The sequence below is a fragment of the Corvus hawaiiensis genome, chromosome 3 (genome assembly GCF_020740725.1).
Source record: "Corvus hawaiiensis isolate bCorHaw1 chromosome 3, bCorHaw1.pri.cur, whole genome shotgun sequence".
NCBI lineage: Eukaryota > Metazoa > Chordata > Aves > Passeriformes > Corvidae > Corvus > Corvus hawaiiensis.
This window is the reverse complement of record NC_063215.1, coordinates 75,704,728-75,726,271: the sequence shown is the minus strand read 5'-3', so window position 1 is coordinate 75,726,271 and position 21,544 is coordinate 75,704,728. Positions and strand designations below refer to the sequence as shown.

The 21,544-nt window shown below is 36.6% G+C and overlaps 1 protein-coding gene across 1 annotated transcript in view; it reads left to right on the top strand.

The window, feature by feature from the left end:
* FAM120B (family with sequence similarity 120B) overlaps nucleotides 1-21,544 on the top strand; it is a 47,975-nt gene that overhangs the window by 5,306 nt on the left and 21,125 nt on the right. Inside the window, exons 3-6 of the mRNA XM_048298140.1 lie at nucleotides 980-1,160; nucleotides 7,207-7,302; nucleotides 11,831-12,003; nucleotides 16,028-16,120. Coding sequence (XP_048154097.1) covers nucleotides 980-1,160; nucleotides 7,207-7,302; nucleotides 11,831-12,003; nucleotides 16,028-16,120 — 543 coding nt within the window. The remainder of the gene's footprint in view (nucleotides 1-979; nucleotides 1,161-7,206; nucleotides 7,303-11,830; nucleotides 12,004-16,027; nucleotides 16,121-21,544) is intronic.

Below are 21,544 nucleotides of genomic sequence, written 5' to 3'. Positions count from 1 at the left end.
ATAGTACAGATAGCACAACACATGCAGGGAATGCAGAGCAGAAACGTCAGTGCCTGCTCACCATATGGCACGGGTCCTGGAGAATTTATTAGTGGCACCCCATGGAAATAATTTGCTCCGCTCAGCTGTTTGAACACCCCCAGAGTTTTGGTCTGGGGTTATGAAGTAGAAAGTCTATCTGGCTCTGCCCTTGGCCAGTCCAGATTGCCAGTGTTACTGGTTGGAATTCTGCACTGCCTGGGAGCATCTTTGTTGCTTTCTCATCTAGGGTGCTCCAGACCAGCAGACCCTGTTGGTACTGAGGCTGCTTGTAGCCAGCTGCTCCAGCCAGAGGCATCTGCATCCAGTGCGTGGTTAATGTGCAGCCTGGGTGATGTTGTTAATTCTGCTTTTCAGCAGCACGCCTGCAGACCTGGTTTTCCTCACTAGAGTAGATTTCATTTCTTTCCACAGTGAAGAGCTATTGCAAAGTGAAAGTATGATGAAGTTAAGTATTCTAATTTTACCAGAATGTAAACTACACCAAGTCAGGTCAGGAAAGAAATACAGCTATCTTATATAGTTCATCTTGCAATATCATAAGTTTGTATTTTGTCATGCCTTCACTCACTGTTTAAAATGAGAAGGTACATTTTCAGGTCACCAAAGGAGGGGCAGCTGTGTTGGAATTCAGAATTCCTTGTAAGAATAATTACTCTCTAGAAAACTGTTGTTCAAGTTCCCAAGTTTTAAGAATTAAATGAGGAGTTAAGAAAGGCAATCATGGTTTTCCTGGGGATTCCTGTCCACAAGAAGAGGGATGTCTGAAAATATACTATACTGGTGTTATTTGAAAAAGCGCTTGTTGCCTCCTTGGCTGTTCTCTCCATTTCTACTGATAGAGAAAGATCTATTTCCTCCAACAGTGAATACATTTTGTTAGTTTTTGATTTTTCTTAATTTTGGAGATAATGCCTTCTTTCTTTCTTTGAACAAACAGTTAGCCAAAGAACAGCATATCCAATCTGAAAATTATTCAATCTTCAATATCCTGAGTAATGGAGAGATTGAGTGCAGCAACTCCTTGGAAGATGACTATGATACAGAGATTCCTGGACAGGCACTTATCTACCGCCCTGCTCGCCAGCATATTTATTCTATCTTGTTGGAATCTGGAAAAGGTAAGGATTAAACTACTTACACCATTATTCAAGTGTACTTTCAATTTTGAAATATGAAATCTTGAATTAATTGCTTCAGTGGCTGCATCAGCATTTAGGATAAAAACTCTGAGCAGCTGAAATGTACATCTTATGGAAGTAAGAGAAAATGCGGAGGTGAAACTGTGGGGCTTTTTCTACATGCTGTTCCATTTCAGTGCTTTTAACATGATTCTTAAAAGTGGAGGTTTTTTCCTTGCTAAATGGGAAGTTGTGATAGGTGTTAATGATAAAAAGATTGAGCAAAACAATGATCTTTAGGAGATTTTTGAAAGTTTGAGGGTATATGAAACCTAATGGTTCTTGGATAAGTGTGGCTCTGGATGAATTAGTGAGTTGTAATACACTTTTACAGAACAGTAATGCACTGTTAAAGTTTTACCTTCTGTTGATTCTAAGTCTGCAATTTTCAGAACAGTCAAATATAGTTACTGTAATAATACAAATGCAAGTAGTCATGCCAGCAATTATTAGTTTTTTCATCCAAGTGGAAGAAAATACAATTTCCTTATCCAGCGGAATAAACAGATTGGGTAGCAGGTACTCATATCTGTGCTTGCATTCATCTCCTTGAAGACAGAGAGTTCTTTATTCACATCCTTGGACCAATTTCATGTTCTTAAGACTTCCATTAGTTAAGTGTTATCTTTACAGTGTCTTTCAGCCAGTGAGTTGAAAATTAAAAGTGTACTGAACTTTTCTTCTTTTCAATGTGTTGATTTCTCCGTAGTAATCACTTTACATTTTATTGATGAAAGTGCACCGCCATCAAACCTAGTATTCAAACTATTTGCTTAGAAAGGCACAAAAAGGTAATTAAGTGCATGACTTCCTTCAGCAGTCAGAGGTTGAAGTTGTGCCATAATAGGAAAAACTGAATCAGAGTTTACATAGCAATTTGGAGAGAATAACAAAAATCTCAGCAGTAATCATGCACATCTGTCATTTTTCATTTTTTGGTGTACTGCCTCTAAATTTTGTATATAATTATAACTTGGTTGGATTTTACTTATTCATCTGAGCAGCAGGATATTCACTGATGTTTTCAGAAAAACTCAGACCAAAATTCCTAATTAACAATTGTTGCTGCAAGATGGCAGGGTAATAGGCACCTTTGCATTTGTTACAGTGTTTTTAGTACTCAAAGAAAATTAGAATTGAAATACAGAAACATTTATTTAGAGTCATATTGAAAATGAAATTTTAATGCAAAAGTCATCTTCTTTTAAGAAAGCAGTTTTAGAATAAAACCACAGATAGCATGTGCTATTTATTCTCAGTTCAGGCTTCCAATTCCAGAGATAATTTTCTAAAGTAAATCATAGTACACCCTCAATCCTTAACCCTTCCAGAAAGGTAGGTAGATTGTGTCTGCATGGGTGCCTCTATTAAATTTGCATTTTCAGTGCATGCATCTACCTCTTAACTGCTTTAACCATGTCACTTCCTAGTAGTTAATGGGGTTTTTGTTTATTCCAGTGTATAGTTGCTTCTAAATCAAGAATGTAGATCATTAGTCACAGTCTGTATTGGAAGGTATAAGTACATGTAAGCCTTATTTTTTTATGGATTCACTGCTAGACCTACAAGGAAGCTTTTTTCTTTACAAAGTAAGTAGAAACCTTTGCCAGTTTCCCTCAGATGAGGTTAAGTTGCCTGGGTTTTGTAATTTGATAAGGGATAGGATGGGAAGAAGTAGTCTACTCTGTATGTAAGTTGCAGTATAATGTAGAATCACTTTGGATTAGCATTAAAAAAGAGCTTACTGGAACAAGACAACCAATTAAATTAGTCCATGTGGAGTCTGCTGCCATTATACAGCTGCTGATGTAGCACATTTGAAGCTAACTCAACTAACTCTACACAATGTTCCAGTTTGCTGTGGTGATGTATGTGCTAGTGATCCTCTGTTTTGCTCCTTAATATTGTCAATTAAAATATGGTGGAAACTGACTTCTTTGCAGTTTGCAGGTCTGCTTATTTATTGTTAATTGACAAAGCAGCCAACATTTACTAAAAGCAGTGGTTACAGTTTTAGTAAGAACAGGTTAAAACTAATGTAAACTGTTTCCCCTACTCTGAAACAAGAAACTTAGTTTTGAATGTCTAGGTTGAGATTTCCAAGGGTGCCCAAGAGACCCACAAATCCATAGGAGCAGGATGTCATATCCTTTGAAACCATTGGCCCATACCATGCCACTTTGCCTGAAGTCATAGTGGGATAAGTGTTTCTTTTGCTATCTGTGCCACTTAAAATAATTCTCTTGCACAGCCACTCATTTCAGTCCCTGTGCATCGTCTCAGTTGTGCTGGTGCAGCTGTTTGTGCAGCTGTGTGGTGGCCTAGTTTGAGAAACTGAAAATAGCTTCTGTCTCTCTTCCCTGCCTTTCTTGTAGCCAGGTAACCGGGTTCTGTTTCCCTATCTGGCTCTGTGTAGCCACAAACAGCTGTGGTGAAACACCCCGAGGGAATGGGAGAGAGTGGGAATGTACAAATCAGTGCCTGCCTGTAAAAGATAGCGATGCTGCTGAAAGATTGCTTGTATAACGTTGCCTTTGGTATAGTTGGATGTATGGTAAGTATGTGTGGACCTTTACTCATGGAAATGTTGGAGAATCACAGCCTTATTTTTGACCCTACATAAATAAATAAGGGGCTGGTGGTGATTCTGATAACGTGGCGTTTGTTGCCTGTGTATTTCAAAAGTACATTTATAATTAATTGAGCTATTTCTTATCAGTATGTGAAATATTGCATACAGTGATATAAATTGCCAACGCTTTAGCATCTTTCCGAGAAAAAGTACTTTGGGAAAAATTCAAGCAGGAGGGGAAAATAACAGTAAATAATACACCCTGATCAGCCAGCCAAGCTCTTCCTTATGTGTGCAAAGAGTTCAGAACAAAGCCAGCAGGTTTTGGCACTGGTGCAGTCCATGGAAATACCTGCACCTGCATGGCCACTGCCAATTAGGAGGTTATGTAATGTAGCCTGAGCCCGTGGCCAGCTCCTCGAAGTCCTGGCATCACTCCCAGTTCTAACATTAGCAGGCCAGACTGATCCTCACTTTGACACTGTCAAAAACAGTCCATTAGCAGAATTTTTGCCATTTATCACCAGTGACTGCTCAGGAGAGCTGGCATTGTTACAGGTGTAGAGGAACACACATAACATTTTTCAACTGTCTTGTGATTTGCACATAGTTGAAGCTTTCCTTAGGCTGCCTAAGCAGTGCTTTCACAAGTCATTCAGAATCTGTTTAAACAAAGGAACTGCTATTTTTTTTTTATTTCATTGGTGATATTCTTTATATGCATTGTGGGGGAAAAAGTTTGAAAAATTAGTGGGTTTTTTTCCCCCAAGACATTTCCGTGCAGGGAGGGTTGACATTTAGTAATCATATCTCCATTTCGTTCTTGGTGTGTTAGTGTGCTGTCAGTTTGCAGGGCCTTGCTGTCAGCTGTATTTATTTGGCTGTTTATGTGAACAGTAATATACTTTTGTTACTAATGGACTAGAGTAGTGAAAAGCACTTAGTTGATGTGGTGCTATGTCCTGTACCTACATTCACAAACATTAAAAGAATGAAACTGTAGACTTCCTATTGACTTCTCTCTTTACTGTGCATGAGTTCAATGGTTGATGTAAAAAATAATCTCTCACTGGTATTTAGAATCAAGACACACTTAGGTAAGTTTTTCTGTGAGTTGTGGAACTCACAAAGAGCAATGCTCCCCACCAGCTTCCCCCCAGCAAAGCTTTTCTATTTCCATGCTTCTTTCTACTGTCTTAACTTCTCCTCATGACCTTGACAACTCCCTCCTGCAACATACAGTGTTCCTAAGCATGTTCTCTATTGCCTCCTGCCCTTCACAAATCCCATCTACCTTTTTTCTCAGCTCTAGCTCTTCTACAGCTATTTGTGTACTGATTTACCATTCAGTCTGTTTGGATACAGCAGGTAAGTTGGCTTTCCTGCCTTTTGTTCAGTTGGTGCCCTAATAGGATCCCTCTGTCAGCTGAGTCTCCAGTTTCACAAAATGTTTAGGACTTTAATCCATTTGAAATCACTTCTCCTTTGTCAGATTTAGTTGAAACAGAGCAGTGTATCCCTGAATTAATTATAAGACAGATGTCCTAATTGTATTAGGTTTGCCTCCTTAAGAAACCAGGCTAAAATTTAGGAGTCTGAGTGAGCTGAATAAATTGAATAAAGCAGGGTAATCTACACACTAAATCTTAAAACCGAATGCTAAAACATCAGAATGTTTCTGAAAGTGACTTTAGGTTATTTAATTGGAGGGTTTTGTTCATGAGATAGCATTATCATAGACAGTGATTTATAATCAAGATGTGAGACTATTCAGCTACTGGAATGTACAGCTTAAGGCTTTTTTTTCCTCCTAGGGTAGGCATTTTTAGTTTTATTTTTAATGTCATCAGTTTTTGAACAGTGAAGCATGGCAAGCCAGGTGTAATACTGTCCCTCATAGTCCATGTGTTGGTTCTTCAGTCCCTCACCTTTATTGGGAGTTTGTGCTGTAGGTCCATGGAGAGGGAAGGAAGGAAGAAGCAGGGTTGTAAAACAGATTTTGTCATGTTCTTTTTCTCTTCTCTCACCCCTGACACTACAAATACATCTGAGGAATTTCTGCCCTTGCACAGTACCACACTACTTGTTCATTCATGCCAACAGTTATCTCCAGCACTGAGGTATGAGTGAGATCAGGAAATTAGTGTGACAAAACCTGTTTGGGTGGAGAAGGAAAGGACAGTGTTGGAAAGATTTCTTTGGTTTGTTTTAATCTAGGGGAAGTTGTTGATTAGGGTTCACAGCGTGGTGTCAGAAATACTTGTGCAGTAAATTTCAGGGAGATTGGAATTGGTGATAAAAGGCAGGAATTTTTAAGAATAATTACTTCAGTACTGGCTGAGAGCTTGAAGAAATTAGAGGTGCCATTCTGTGAATCTGGAAAGGGACAAGGGAAAGAAAAAAGAAAATATTTGAAAACTCTACTCCAAGTGCCCAGGACTAGCTAAACCTCTTTAATTCATACTGTTTACCAGACTACAGAGAGTGGAAATTTAGGGCACTATGACATGGCTACCATAAGCAAAAATCTGGACAGAATGCAAAACACCATTGATAGTAACACTGATTCTATGTTTGTTTGGGTTTTTTTAGTGAAGACTTGCATTGGAAAGATTTTGAGCTGACTGTTGTAAATTGGATAGTCTGCATTTCAAAAATTCTTAAATGCTTGATTTTTTTTCTGAGGGTTGGTTTGTTTGGGTTTTTTTAAGCATCAAGTAGTTAAATGCACAATTCCTGTAGTGAAATTTTTAATTTAAGGGGCTTCTTTAGGGGGGCTGAGCAGGGTTGAGGTTAGGGACTAGGAAAGCCACTTGAACTATTATGTATAAACAATTCCTTTATGCTAGGTAAAAGGTCTGGAACAATGGGCTGTAAAAGCTCTGCATGATGGTGGGATGACTCCATTGCTGTCAGCTTTCAAATAGCCATCAAGGCCTCCCTATAAAGATTTTGGCTCAAACCCTGAGACAGGAAATGTCAGGGCAAGTTGGGAGGTGAATCATATTAAGCACTGCCAGGATATGTGGCAGTGTGACAGTGCTGAGAGACTGAGGTAGGTCATGCAGGTCCCTAAGCTATGCCACATGCCTCCAGAGCTTCCTGAGCTGCGTTGGAGTGGGAAGGTCTAAGCCTGTTTGAGGATGTTTTCCACAGACTCTTGTACTTACATTTTTGGTTGCAGTTCCCCACTCCAAACTCGTGTTTATAGTACATAATTGAAACTCTATTTGTTCTGATGATTGGTCATAAAGATACTAAAACTATTTTTTCTTGGTTTGTTTCTAAAGCTGAGCAAACAAGTCATCATGAAATGCCTTCTATTACTTTAGAATCGTGGTCACAGCTGATTCCAGCTGTTACACTAGTGTCAATACTTGCATTTGACTTACTGATCCAATTCTGTCTTTTTAGGTGAAGCCTATCCTTTGGTAAAAGAGTGGTTTGTCTATTTTGGAAATCCTCTCAAGCAGCCGGAGCTGATACAACCTGTACGGCCTTCTGTTACAGGTAGAGTAAAAATGTGTTTAAATCTAAACTGAAAGAATGACTTCTCTAAAATGATGTTAAGCAATCCATCATATGTTTGATACAGAATCCAGGATGACTGGGGAGAACAAGGAGCTAAAGAACTGCATGCTTGTAATTGCTTTTAATTACCCTTTGTAATTATAATAGGATTCAGCTTTGAGACACATGTTATTGCTGTGTCTTGTTAAACCCAGTGCTAATTCAAACATCAGTTCTAAAATGCAAACAATTTCTTAGAGGTTCTAAATACTGCCAGGATAAGTAGTACGTAGGGCCATATTAAAACTTGTCCATTAAGCTGTTTGACAGACTGTGTTAATGAGAGTAGTGGAGAATGTAAAAAAGAGTCATTTTTAGATCATTTCTGACAACCCAGAAAGAGGTTCCAACTTTCAATAAAGAAAAATAATTAGGCTATCTGTTTCTGTGAAGGTGTTTCTGTTCTCTTAAGACTTCAGTATTTTGTGTGGTTTTGTCTTCTTCCCTTTGGTAAAAAACACATTAATGAACACTTTTAGTGAAATTAGAGTTATGAGAAATATGTTACATTACAAATGTCATACATTTCAGTGAAAAGATTGAGTACTGTATATATATAATTGTGTGTGTATATATATATATATATATATATACAATTGTATCATGCAATATAAGTTTAGGATGGGAAGTAAACAATTATGTTATGTCAAGGGGAAGATTGTTCTAGGTGTTCATTTGCCCATGCTGTTGTAGTCATCCTTGTTCTCACAGGTCTCTCTCTGTCAAGTCATGTGCTATCAAATGGATCAGCAGCTCATGGGTTTTTCTCATCTTTCACATGAAATATATACTGATATACAATACCATTGACATCTTGTTAAGAAAAGTTATTGTCTACTCAACTTTTGGAGAGTAATTACCAGTGGATCTTCCCTCAGCATCCAGAACCTTTTGTAGTAGTCCTTGTTCTGATCTGGTCTAAATCCAAATTCAGAAGCTGAAATGCAGGCACTTTTTTATAAATTTATAGTAAAATTTCTTTTTAGGTATCCAAAGATTGCACATTTATCTTCAAATTTGAAACTCATATATTTAATTAGAGTCTTTGAATTCAAAGAGGAAGGAAAACAGTTGCTTTTTAGATATCAGCCTTTTCAAAATCCTTTTTTTAAGGATTGTTTGGAAAGAAATGGGTTACACAGACAAAGTACCAATGAGTTTTCATTTGATATACAGTAGTTTCAGTATCCAGTACCCCTGACACAATATTAGGGGAGTGATTATCTAATTGGCTTTATGATAACATGAAATTGCTGTGAAATTTTCCAAATGGAATATGAATATGCAGAATAAATATTGATCAGTCTGTCCTGTGCAACTGTTTTGTTTCAGCATAAAATGGTCTGGGAACATGTTGCAAAACAAGGAAGCAAAACTCAACGAAGTATAAACTGTACCTATGTAGTTACATTTCAAATTGTCTGGAAAATATACTGTATTTATTGTTGTGAAATTTTCCATCCCAGATAGTATACTTCCTCTATTTCTGGGGAGGAATCCACTTAATCTCATGTACTCTGGTTCTGTAGCTCTGCAAACATGCAACACATAGAACCCACCTTCATGTTGACAATAAACAGGATTTTAAGTGTGTTTGTTTGTAGCAACCACGTAAGTGGTTTATAAAAACACAATCTTCTCAGATACAATCTTTACTAACTCAGTAATAAAAGGCTGTTCAAGCAGACAAAAAATGGGAGGAGGACTTTTAGTGTTTATTTTTAGTGCTCTGTTGTCATTCCTTCAGCAGACAAATATTTTTCTAAAATTTTTGCAGTCCATATTTGTATGCCTTACATTCGCTCATGCATCTTTGATTTGCCACAGCATGACTTTCTAATTCACCAAATAAGGTTCCGAACCGCACATCACATTTTTCAGACAGGGATCATATTTAGAGCTAAATTTAAAGTTGTTTTAGGAAGTTAAGAGTTCAAGTTGTCAGTCAAGATCAGGTTACTCAAAAACAAAAAAATTTTACTAAAAATGTATTTGAAACATCGAAAGTGCAATTAATTAGGGAAAGCTTGCTGTTTTATCTTTCTTGAAAAAACTGATAACCTTACCATCAAAACTAGTTTATAGCTGTACTGAGAATATATGGAAAATCCTGACTCTTTCCAATTTGATTTAGATTAAAAAGCCTAAAGAAATCATGAACTTTGAAGTGTAGTGTCCATAATGATAAATATTTTAGATTTTGCATTGATTTTTAAAAAATAAGTAGAATTCCTGCTAACTTTTTGTGTGTGTATAAAACAGCAGAAGTGCTTTGCATCTGGAAAGGTTGCAGGTGATGGATTGAATGATAGCTTTGTTTTAGAAATGAAATATTGAATCCTAAAGTCAGAGTACTAAGTAAGAGGATAACTTAAAATACGTTTAAAATATAGTATGTATTAGGTATATATATATGTTTTTTTTTTTTTTGAGAGACAATTAGCATGAATTAGCATCTGTGCTTGCTTGCATTGTCTGTGTCTCTTCCTTCCTTCTGGAATGGTTCTTTTCAATTGAATGAATATGATCATGATTTACACACATTGACAGAGAGCCTTTCATTGGTGTGTTCCAAAACGAGACAGCATCAAGTTTCCTTTCCCAGAGTAAATAACTCATGATCTATCAGTACCTCTTTTTCCCCAGGCACAAGTAGATGTTTCTGAAAGTGTAAGAAACTGTTTGTGGAAGAGATGTCTCGAATTTTTTGTTGAGCTCTCTCAATATAGATCTACAATCTTGAATATTGATGCAGTTACTGGTTTTACTCTGGAGAAAGAAGGATTTCTATTAATAGGTATGCCCCTGGATACAAAAGAGAACTTTCCTTTTAACTGATTCTTGGTATATCTCCTTGTATACAGAAACCATTAAAACTATTTGAGTTTACCCATGTACAGATTGTCTCACACATCAGCGTTGCTTAGCCTTGGTAGGAAAAGTTGGCTCTGTTTTGGTTTCATACATGTTATATTTGATTTTTTTCCTGGAAGTCAGTCTCTGCTGTTCTTTTTTTTCCTAAGGCAGCAATTAACCAATATCAAAACCAGTAATGTGGGTCTTACTGTGCTGTCTGTACTACTCCACGCACTGCCACTATTTGTGTTATCTCTTACCTGCATTTCTACCTCCAGTCCAGCAACTGGTATTTTTTCTTAATAATACATTTCCCATAGAAATAAGGTTAGAAACTTATGGATGGTATGATAGTAGTTCTTTTTATGGTTAAAACTTTTGACAAGAGAGTTAGTCTTAAAAATAGTAAAGGAAACATCCATCAGGGAGATAAAGAAAGAAAATACTAACTTTTCTTCTAGTTTTCCCTCTCCAAAGAATTAGTGCCATTTGGTTAATGGGCTTTCCTGGCTAAATAAACATCATCTATGTAGATTTCAGCACCTTGTCACTTTAACCATTTATTATCACCAAGTGTTCCTAACTGGTCTGCAGCTGCTGCATGTCACATAAAAAAGGAAAAGGTGTTACCAAATGTAGCTTAATTAGTCTACATTTAAAATTCACACCTCGTTTTATTTAACTACAGAAGCAGCCGTACTTTATGGTACGATTCTGTCTTTTATTGAGATTCTCAGGCATAACCAGTTAGCTGTTCTGTTATTTCACGTGCATTAGTGTTTATTTTGATAGCAGATTAAATGTAATTTAAATGAGGAGCAAATTTTGCATTAGCCCACACGTGTCACAAGCTGGGAGATGGCAGCATGGGGTAAATATTAAGGATTTAGAGACAAGCGTGAATGAGACTAGAGAAAGTCTGGAAAGATACATTATTCATAACTGATGACAGTTCTTTTGTGTGTGTTTGCAACAGCGTTTCATACAGTAGCCTAGGACGTGAAAAATACCAGATCGCCTGGGTTTTTGTTCCCAAGCGGGAGGGAGCGTGCTGCAGAGCAGGCATGCCCACACAGTGCCTGGTGGAGGATGCGTGAGCCCCACCAAGCAGCACAGGTGACCAGTGTGTTCATTAGAACAGGTGACCATGAGGGAGACCGTGTGAGGATCCTTTGAGGACCCCTGGTATGTTAAGTCTGGGAGAGAGAGAAGAAACAGATCTGGTCGTTCTCTGCCGAATCACTGTTTTGTGATGAAGTGAGCCTCTTTTAATCCTGTGGATCGCCAAGGGAATGAACGCACTTGTAGGCAAACTTTGCCCTTGCATAGGTTAAATGCCTGCTGTCTCAAGGTTGTCTGTGCTATTGTAAGAATTAAGTTCAGTCCACTCTGCTTAAACACGACTATATTCAATAAATTTTATTTAAATTCAGGCCTTTTTTTTTTGTTAATTTTTTTTTTCATATGCAAGTTTTGTCAAATACATTTTATTTTTGACTCTGTGGTCCTTGCAAGTGCCAAGAGCAGATCACTCATTTCCTTTCAGATTGTAATGAGGTCGACATGTTTTATCTTGTTGCTGCCAAAATAAAATAATGGATTTATTTTGTAGGTGGAACACCTAATTTGAAAACACTGTGGCTTGCCAAAGGGCCTGACGTGGAAAAGCAACGTTATAGTACATTTCTGGCATGCTTTTACCTTCAAGATGAGATGGAAGAACTCCAGGCTCTGGAAGCACCTGTTGCAGGATTCTGCTGCTTGCTGGCCTATCTGATGATGCAGGTAAGAGGGACAGTTGCTTTTTCCTCAGCTGCCAGCCCTGATAGATACGAAGGACAAATAAACTGGTTTTTGCTAGCCTGTGCTGGGCATCTCTCTTAATCCTTACTGTAGGCATAGCTGATCAAATATAATCGTACTGCATTACAGTAATTTTAATTACTCCGCTTAACGTGCACCATCCTGTTCAAGAAATACTTGGGGTTTTTAGTAGCTAATCATAACTCTCACATGCCCATGACAAAACCCCTTGGGCAGTCTAGCAGAGAGAGTATAAACTGAGGATTTCCCCTGCTCCTTGGGACCTGTTTGTAAATTAAAGTTGCTCCTTTTGTGTTTCCTTCATGTCATCAAAAGGAGACATTCCCTCAGGTGACTGTGTAGGCTGTGCAAACAGTATAAATATGTAGTCAGCTTTCACTACTTTTTCACAGCATCTTGTCAGTCTACTAATTTTAAAGCCAGAATTGAGGATATGGCTCTTCTCATTAAATTCTGAGTAATAGGGGATCATTAGATAGCATTTCTGTTATAATTCCAAATACTTGGCAGCCTGCAGGCTACCTTAATTGTAATAAAAAGGGACACAAGATTAAATACAATATTGCTTCATTATTTACTTTTCTCTTAGGTATTTAATATATTGTCTGGACTTGCCACATTTCAAATGGTGATCTCACAAGCAGATTTTCCTCTCTGAGGAAGAGCAAATTATGCTTTTATCTAATCTGATAAGCTCAGCTTCACTTGTACTTAAACTGAACTGCATTTTGTCTTTTGTTTTGCTTTTTTAGATTTCACTTTCCTCAATAACAGACTTGTACTGGTGTGTGATACATGAAAACAAGTTCTCCCTGACTTTTCCTTTCATTTCCCTTCATGTGTTTACTCAAACTTAGATGACATATTGAGGAAGTACATATGGGAACTACACAAATGATCCATATAGGTCTTTTTTTCTTTAATTTTTGTATAACAGAATACAAATTGAAAATTTTTTGAAGATAATACTTACTAAACATCATTTCATGCCTTGCAGTTTGAAGTCAGCAAGATATATATCATGTACCTACCTTTTAACATACTTGAAGTGTTCTTCCTATTTGGATATGAAAATGCAGTTTCATTTATCACTATTTCACTTATTTATTTAGTTATTCTGTGCACCCTTTCATAGCATGATAACTAAATCATTTGAGAAGGGTTTCTTTAGTGGGATTAAGAAGAGGAGTAACAGGATGGAACACCTACAGAAATGTGGATTTACTGAACTTTGATCACAGGATATTAATAAAATAGAAAGAAAAAAAAAGCTTGTCAGGAAAATGGTTTTCAGAACTTATAATCCAATGGCTACTGTTATAAACAGAGAAGAGTCCAGATTTACAGCTCTTGCTTTCAACAGGAATAACAGCGGAGAGATCATGCAAAGGGCTCCGTTTGATGGAAGGCTTTTCATGGCAGTGCCAGCTTCTCAAGAACTGCCCCATTTTCCTGATTCTCTTCTGCCCACTGAGTTGCACTGATACAATCTACCCCGTGAACTAGACTAGGGAATCAATTTGGAGTAAAATGTTTTTCATCGCTGCGTTATTTTAAACTTTGATTATTTCTCTATATTGTCTGTTTGTTCTCTTGGGATGTTTGAGAGGAAAACATGAGGGCAGGAGTGTCAGTAGCCATGCTTTGAGCTGGCCATATTGCTTCCATTTGTTTTATAGCTGAGAAAACAAAGCTTGTCTAACTGTGACCTGACTCTTGTCTCTACACTTTAGTCTTAAATTTTTATTAGAGAAGGAAGGTGAATTGTTTCCTCAGAAATTATTCAAGTTGAGAAAAGTGTAGGTTGCCTTGAGGCAGGCCTCAAGTCTTCCTTCAGCTCGTGTGAGGGAGAATAAACTTCTTAAAAATTTCATTACTAATCATTTAATCTAAGCTAAAAATAAGAGTTTTACAGGAACCAGCACACTGACCAACCCATCTGGTTTCCTCGGAATGTATGTGCAAGTATTTAATGAAAACTTTAGATGAATTTTTTGAAAGAGAAAAAATTCCAATAAACAAACATTAACTATGTAAAAAAAGTGTTTATATGAAAAATATCTTTTTCCATGGTACCTTTTGAATATTCTCCAAATTAGGAACAAAAATAGTGAAAAAAATTACGAAACATTAGGTCTGTCTTTAAAGTTGGGAAAGGTGGGAATGAGTTCAAATCAAACTGAAGCCTCCAGACAAAGGGGAAGTTTTCTCTTTCAATCTCTAACAGTTTTGGAATAAATCTGACAGTGGAATTGTGATAAGTCACCAAGTTTGATTACTGAATAAAATATTTCTCTAAAGAAGTGTTTTTACATTCATAAGCATTTTTGGCTGATGTGCTCTTTTAGGGGCATTTTCTTGCTGTTGTACTTGCAATCAATCTTTGATTTCCTTTTCTTAGGACAAAATTGTGCAAGTATTAAGAATTGTTTTGTAGATAAAAGTCACTTTTTGTTATTTCAGTGTATAAAATGTGCAGGTTTAGTAAACCTCTCTTGTTGCCATCTACACAAAGGTGACACCTGGCTTGAATTACAGGGTAAAGTAGGGCCATTATCAGATCTTAGCAGACAGGTGGAGTTAATGAATACCAAGGAGCATTTTCAAAGCTTAAAATGTTTCTGATATCACATTCTTGTGCTTTATGCAAGATTTAACAGCATCATAGAGGGGAAAGTATTTTACAGTGGGACAAGCAGTAGGGCCTGATTTAAAAAAAAAAAAGTATTTCTGAATAGTGGTTGAATGATTTTTATCCTGAGGAGGAAAGAATGGGTCACTCCTTCTAACGCAAAAAATGAATGACATAATTATAGATGGCCTCTTAGTGCTTCTTTTCCCTGTTGATTTACATCAATACTTTCTTTTAAATTTTTCTCTCCATTTTATCTGTCACTAAATAGAAACTCTTACTGGACTGAAATGCAATATACCAATATTTCCCCATATTCAACCTGTTAAAAGAAAGGCAGTGCAGAGTTTTAGGCAGCCTCTTAAGTGTTCTGTAGGCCCACAATGCACATTTCCACATTTTGCAAGAGAAACCTTTCCTCAAGTTCCAATTGATAAGAATTTGTAATGCTTTATGGATCTCACTTTGGAGCTCTCTGTATGTCCTCGACAGCTGTAACAGATATGAGGTCTTGGTGCACATGTATAATCTATAGTGTTTCATAAGAGGAGGGAAAGGATTAGAACTCGACTGGCACTGTCATGGAATTATCCCAGCTGGTCTCAAGGTACTGTCTTTCTTCTGAGCTGATCACATGCCTCTGCAAAATCTCAAAACCCTTTTTCACAGCAGAAAAAGTGCCCATTCCTCCTTTGCTGATAGAAGTAAACTGTTATGTAAATTTGGAATTGTCATTTCTGTTTCCCCACTTGAACATTTCAGGTTTTTGTTTTGAGTTTTCCCTGCTTCCATATGCAGCCTTAAAATCTGAAAGAAATCAAATATGTTTTGATAAATCCTGAAGTTTAGGTTAAAATAGGTAATTGAAGTATTTTAGAATATTTTTGAAATTTCTCACAGATAAATGTGTAAGCATTTTTAGAAAATCCTAATGGTCGTTGTGTCTGTGGCTCATTGAGGTGGTTTTTATCCTGTGTCTTGATTACAGAGTAATTTTTTTTAATTCTTTTTTTTTTTTTACTATGCTTGATGTTACAGAGAGGGAGAAATTTCCTGTTATTAAGAAACTCCAAGGGAAGTGGAGAAGGGAATAAATGAAGGGTGGGCATTTTGTTTGGTGTGTGGAAGTCCATGTGTATGCACTATACACAAGTGTTGGGGTATGCACTTCATTCAAGCTGTGAAAGAAAGTATTTTGTTCCCTGTGTGTTTTCCTAGATGATGCATTCATGGTGGTCATCATTACATGAGGTCACTGTTCTAAGTTGGATGTGCTTGAACAAGAGGATTCAATTTTCAGAAAGCTCCTCTTCAGAGCCTTCAGATAATATGTTAATTTTTTGTCTGTTTTAGGTCAGTAGCCTTTCTCTGGAGGACTTAAATGCATTTCTGGCACTCATTCTCTGCCTCAAAGGGAAGTCAGCAGCTCAACTGACAGGCCTGCAGGTATGGACTGGAATAATTGTGTAGCATAAAATACTCATGGTAACATTATGATAAATATTCTAGGGGTAAATCATTCTACATTAATTTTTTTTACAGATATAGGAGCTAGGGGTCATGGAAAATATATAGGCTTTTAATGTGCTACATTTCATGTGAATGCTTATATTTGTTAATCACACAAGAAATTAAAATGGAACAGACATTTTCTAGTGGTTGCAGTCCTAGAGTGAGCAAATTAGTCTCAGATTTCTTCCTTCCTTAGCTTCCAAACTTCCATCTGATGAAAAATTGGTAACAGTGAACCCTGTCTTACAACATTGCTTCAGGTTTTTTTACTGAGGAGGATTTTAGTTTTGGCCATAGGTTGTATGAAAACCACTAGATTAAATTAAATTTTGGTATTGCTGCTTGAGGGAGAATATAAACAGTGTAAACCTAACCAGAAAAAAGTTACCTAATGTGACTCACTGCAGGGAAAAACCATTAGGATTACACTGTTCTGTAACTCTGCAGAAGTTCTTTTAAATATTTTACATATACTCCATGCAAATCTGTTTTTTCCTTTCTTAGCTTCTGCCTTTCCACACGTGGATTGAAGATGGTTATTGCAGAAGAACCATTTAAGTAGTTCTTCCTGCATATGAAATTATGCAAGAGTATTTTCAAATTCATAGCCTGAAATTGTAATCAAAGTATTAGCAGTGTACAGCACAGACCCCACATGCCAATGGCTGTTTGAGTGGTGGGTTTCTGCAAACTAAGTGGGAAAGACTTAGAAGTGGTTAGAACCTTAACATATCTTTATTCTGTAAATCTTGCTTATATTTCCAATAAATTCCCTGTTTCTTTGAGCAGTCCATGAGACAATTTTGAAAGTACTTTTTGTTGATCTCAAGGTAACACTCCTGTTACTATCCATTTGTTTCTAGCACACAAGTACCAAAATAGCAAAACTAGTGTGATTCCAGTTCCATTATTTGATTCCTTGTAACAAGTGAAGTCCAGACTCCTATAAGTTTTTTCAAACTCATCACAAATTTGTTTTGTAGCTGTAGATCGAGTGTTAGATCTGTGTAACAGAAGAGAAGCAATGAAATGAAGGCAATATGGAAAACAGCAGGATTTATTAAATGTAGGATTTATTTCTGTCAGGTACATTACTGCACACAGTGTTGCACTCAACATTGTGAGGATCAGTACTTCATCAAGCCTGCATGGCAGTCATTCAGCAAAAGAATAAAGGAAATCAAGCCTAAGCAGGGGGTGTTGAAACAACTTGTTTGTAGATGCACTTACAGGGATTGTTAAATAAATTTCTAAAGTGCTTCAAAGTTTATTCCGCTTGAGTTAGAGGTCTTTGTGTGATTCATTTGTGTCGTGGCTCTTTGAAAATATAAATCTGCATCCAAACACGTAATATTAATCAATGTGTGCTACTTATCAGCATTGTACTGGTTCAAAGTTGTTCACAAAATTATTACTTACCCACAAGGCTTCTGGCTGGTCAGCTGTGCACACAAAAGTACATGAAGTGTGAAGCTGGTCTTACACTGTGTCATGTATCACTCTATGGAATGGACAGAGTGTTGTTGGAATTGACTTCTGCGTGCCACTGGCAAGTCCTTTCCAAAGTTATGTCCCCCTACTGCGTGTAAAAGCACTTCATGCACTGTCCCACAATGCCTTCTGCTGTGCTAGAAACCAACAAAAGATCATGTAACGTAGCTGAAATGGTTTGTATCAGGCTACTTTGTAGATCAGCTCCTTGTCTTATTCTATCAAAATTCACAATAGTGCCTTTGGTAATAGTTTGAGCCAGAATAAATTGTTCTGAAGGGAATAGTGAGGAAAGATTTTGGTCTCTTTCTCTTCTGAGGTTGTGAATACATAAATAAGAGTTTCAAAACTTTCCCTCATTGCCTTCAAATTAACTTCATTTCCTGTGTTTTGATGACCTGAATTTCCCTGTGGAAAAAAGTTGCTGTTTCTCAGTTGTATGTGTATCTGTGTCTTGTCAAGCTGTATCAAGAACAGAGAACTTAATAATGTCCTGGGAATTTTCTCTTGAAAGGGCAGGAGACTAAATAAATAGAATATCTTATACAAATATTCTAAGAATAATGATCAATAAAGCAGTCTCTCTGAGAATTATCATTCAAGCATCTAATTTTCAAGATCCCATCTCAGAATAGCCTAAACTGTTTTTACTCATTGCTGTGTTTATTTAGTTATTTTACAAAATTGAGTTATGCTCAACAGAGTTACTGAGTTATTTTAATAGTTGGTGAGTGGGGTATCAATAGGTATTTAACAGCTTAATTTTCTAGATATTTGTGTTTAAAATCAAAGGATCCGAGAGCAATGACTTATACTAGTACATAGTTAATTAATAAATGGAGTTTATAGTAGGAAGTCAGGAACAGAGTTTAATCTGTTTACCATACTTTTTATTTTCCATTGAAATGTTAAAAGTGATCCCTAGAAACAACTTAATCACAGAGTTTTCAAGGAAGTTATGGTAAAATTAATCAGCATCTGCAAAATTTTATGAAGATATTTTCTCATCTGCCATTTTGGACTTAACATGATAGTGTTATTTGAAGTAGAAAAAATGTTTATTTCTTGTAACCAATTCTGTAAAGAACATTAATTTGATTAAAAAATTCCCTCTTTCTGTAAAGAATTCCATTAGCAAGTATGTTAGCAGAAGAATACTTAACTTCCACCATGAAATATGAGAGAAAATATAAATAGAGCCTGTTCTCATGGAATGAAGAGAGCCTTTCAGCCTTCACTTTCAAATCTACTTTCTAATATGCTGTCCATATTTCATAGTTAATGAGATCCATAAACCCACAAGTCTATGAAACAGAAATGTCTATGGTTTGAATATAGTGGGTTAAAGCCATAAAAAATATAGTTTATCTCATGCTGAAAGAAAGTGGGCTGTGGACATGTAACTACACTGTACATTAAATATTACTTTCTGAGAATAACATAATGTTTATACATGAAGATTTGATTATTTTTCAAGATCGATGGTTTCAAAATACCAAAATGTGCACACCATAGAAAAGACATTTTTCTGGTTAGATTTTTTCTCGTCTTCTTGTGCTGCCCCCCTTATATGGTAGATTAGTATTCTACTTTGCCCAAGTCTCCCATAGAGCTTATACATAAGGTCAGAATTAAATTTTGGACCCCAGGTTGTCTATTTCCCTTCTTTCTATTTTAATTTGGTGTGTGGTGTTGGCAAAAAGCCCAGAGAGCCATCAGTCGAACTTTGAGGCCATTGCAGAGAAAAAGAGGCACCAGCAGTCATGCTTCCAGTTTTGTTTCTTATATTGTGCTGGCCCTGGTTGTTTACAAGTGCAATTACAGGTCAGCTTTCACCACTAATGCATGTAAAATACTGCCTAAACAAGAAAACCCATAATGACTTGTAAACACAATTACATTTTTTCTAAGATTGCTCTAAATATTTGACTATATGAAAAATTTGTGTTGGAGGTGTAAAGCTGTGAGTCACGTCTTTTCTGAAAGTTGTGACCAAAGATGAGATGGAAAAATTTGGTTAAAAAGGAAGTACAAACTGGAAATTGGTAGATGAATTTTGGGTCCTGATAAATGGTTTTAGAAGTGAAATCTATGTCAGAAAATAGGAAATCCAAGTTAATAGCAGGTACATGGGTGGGTATACACATCACTGCTGGGATTTAGAGCACTTGCAAACCCTTTATAGCTTTGCCCTAAAATGTCCCATTATGCCAGAATATCTGCTTAAGAGTGATAACATCTTTTGTACCACTTGTAAAAGGAGCAGTTTGGCTGCATCTGAGGTATAAGACAGTCAAGCACTGAAGTATATTCCTTCAATTTTTAAAGAGCTTTTTCTTATTTAAAATTATTAATGATATGAAACGAGCACAATCATTTTAGATCTGAAATTATAAGACTCAGAGAGTCTGCAACTTGACTGCAAATGAACTCTCACACAATCTATATTAGGTATTATTTAATTAGCTTTTGGAATAATAATAATAAATACTCAGCAAAGTAGTTAACTAGTTTGCAAGCTGGAAATAGCTTTAGCAAGAATTTTAGTTGCACAGAACTTTTGGGTATTTTTCATTGTACAGTGTCATGGAAGCAAGATTACCTTGGTTTTATACCTTGGTTTACCTTGGTGTTACACCAATATTACACAAGGTATTTTTCTCTGAATATTTTCCTGAGGGATACTTAGCCACATCCATTTAAAATAGCAGTTTGTTTTAGAGTCGTAGGTAAGAGTGTAGGTGTCTTGGTTAGGATCCCTCAGATTTAAAGAAGGACATTGCTACATCTATTCTGTATTTTTTTTCCTATGCTGTGCAGGCAGAAAAGCATAAATAATACTCAGATTCTGGACATTCAATAATTTAAACCTCCTGATGTATTTGGCAGGCCAAGCTATGTTTGTCAATGCCATTACATGTGATATTTTTCAAACAGACCCCAAACAACCTTTGAGAGGTGTCTGTATTTTTCAAAATATGATTGTTGAAAAAAATCTTTCCCCCCCCCAGGAAGTGTATGTTTATTGTGTCTTTGTGACTGTTTCCTAATTAATATTTGCTTGAAGTCTAGTTGGATTGAGTAAAACATAAAATGCAAGTAAGAATATTGTAAAGATCCTACGGATGAACCCTTCTTATATACAAAGGACGTGCTTCTGTCATGTACATTAGTATTAACTAAAATGGAATTTGAGTGCATTCCCAGATGCTTTACTGGATCAGGGTTTATATTCCCTCAAAATTTGCATCTGTCAAAAGTGTTTTAAAAATTATAGACGAGATTGCAACTGACAGGTGGTAGAGAACGGGGGGGATTGAGGTGATTTGCTGATCTTGGCATTGCTTCCCAGCCCATGTTCTCATCTGCGGTCTTTAGGTTTTCTCTGTGTTCTGGGCTAATCTGGAACTAAAGTGCAGCAGTATGGGATGTGATTTCAAGCTGGGATTGGTTCAGTCCCTGTTCAAAATTAGAAATATTCTTCTGATAGTCTGACTTAAGATAGTCTTAAATGAACCAGTCCAAATAGAACAGTTCCAGTCCACTTACATGGGTCAAGCATTAGTGCAAATACAATTATGTGTCAGGAGCTGAAGTTACTTACTGTTTATAGCGCTTTTCAAAGACCCATTTCTAAATTTGTGTCTATTTTCATAAGCATCTTTTGAAGTTCTGAAGAAAGTTGTCTGAATCCACCAACAACTGGCTCTACCTTTTTTGCTGCTGTTCGTTCAGAAGCATATTAAAAAAAAATCTTAGGCTTAATTAACTTATTCAATTTGCAGTCAAGATTGGTGTTCTGCCCTACTCTCCCCATTTTCTTCTTGACAAAATTTGCTATATTTATTTGTATTACTAGAGTCTATT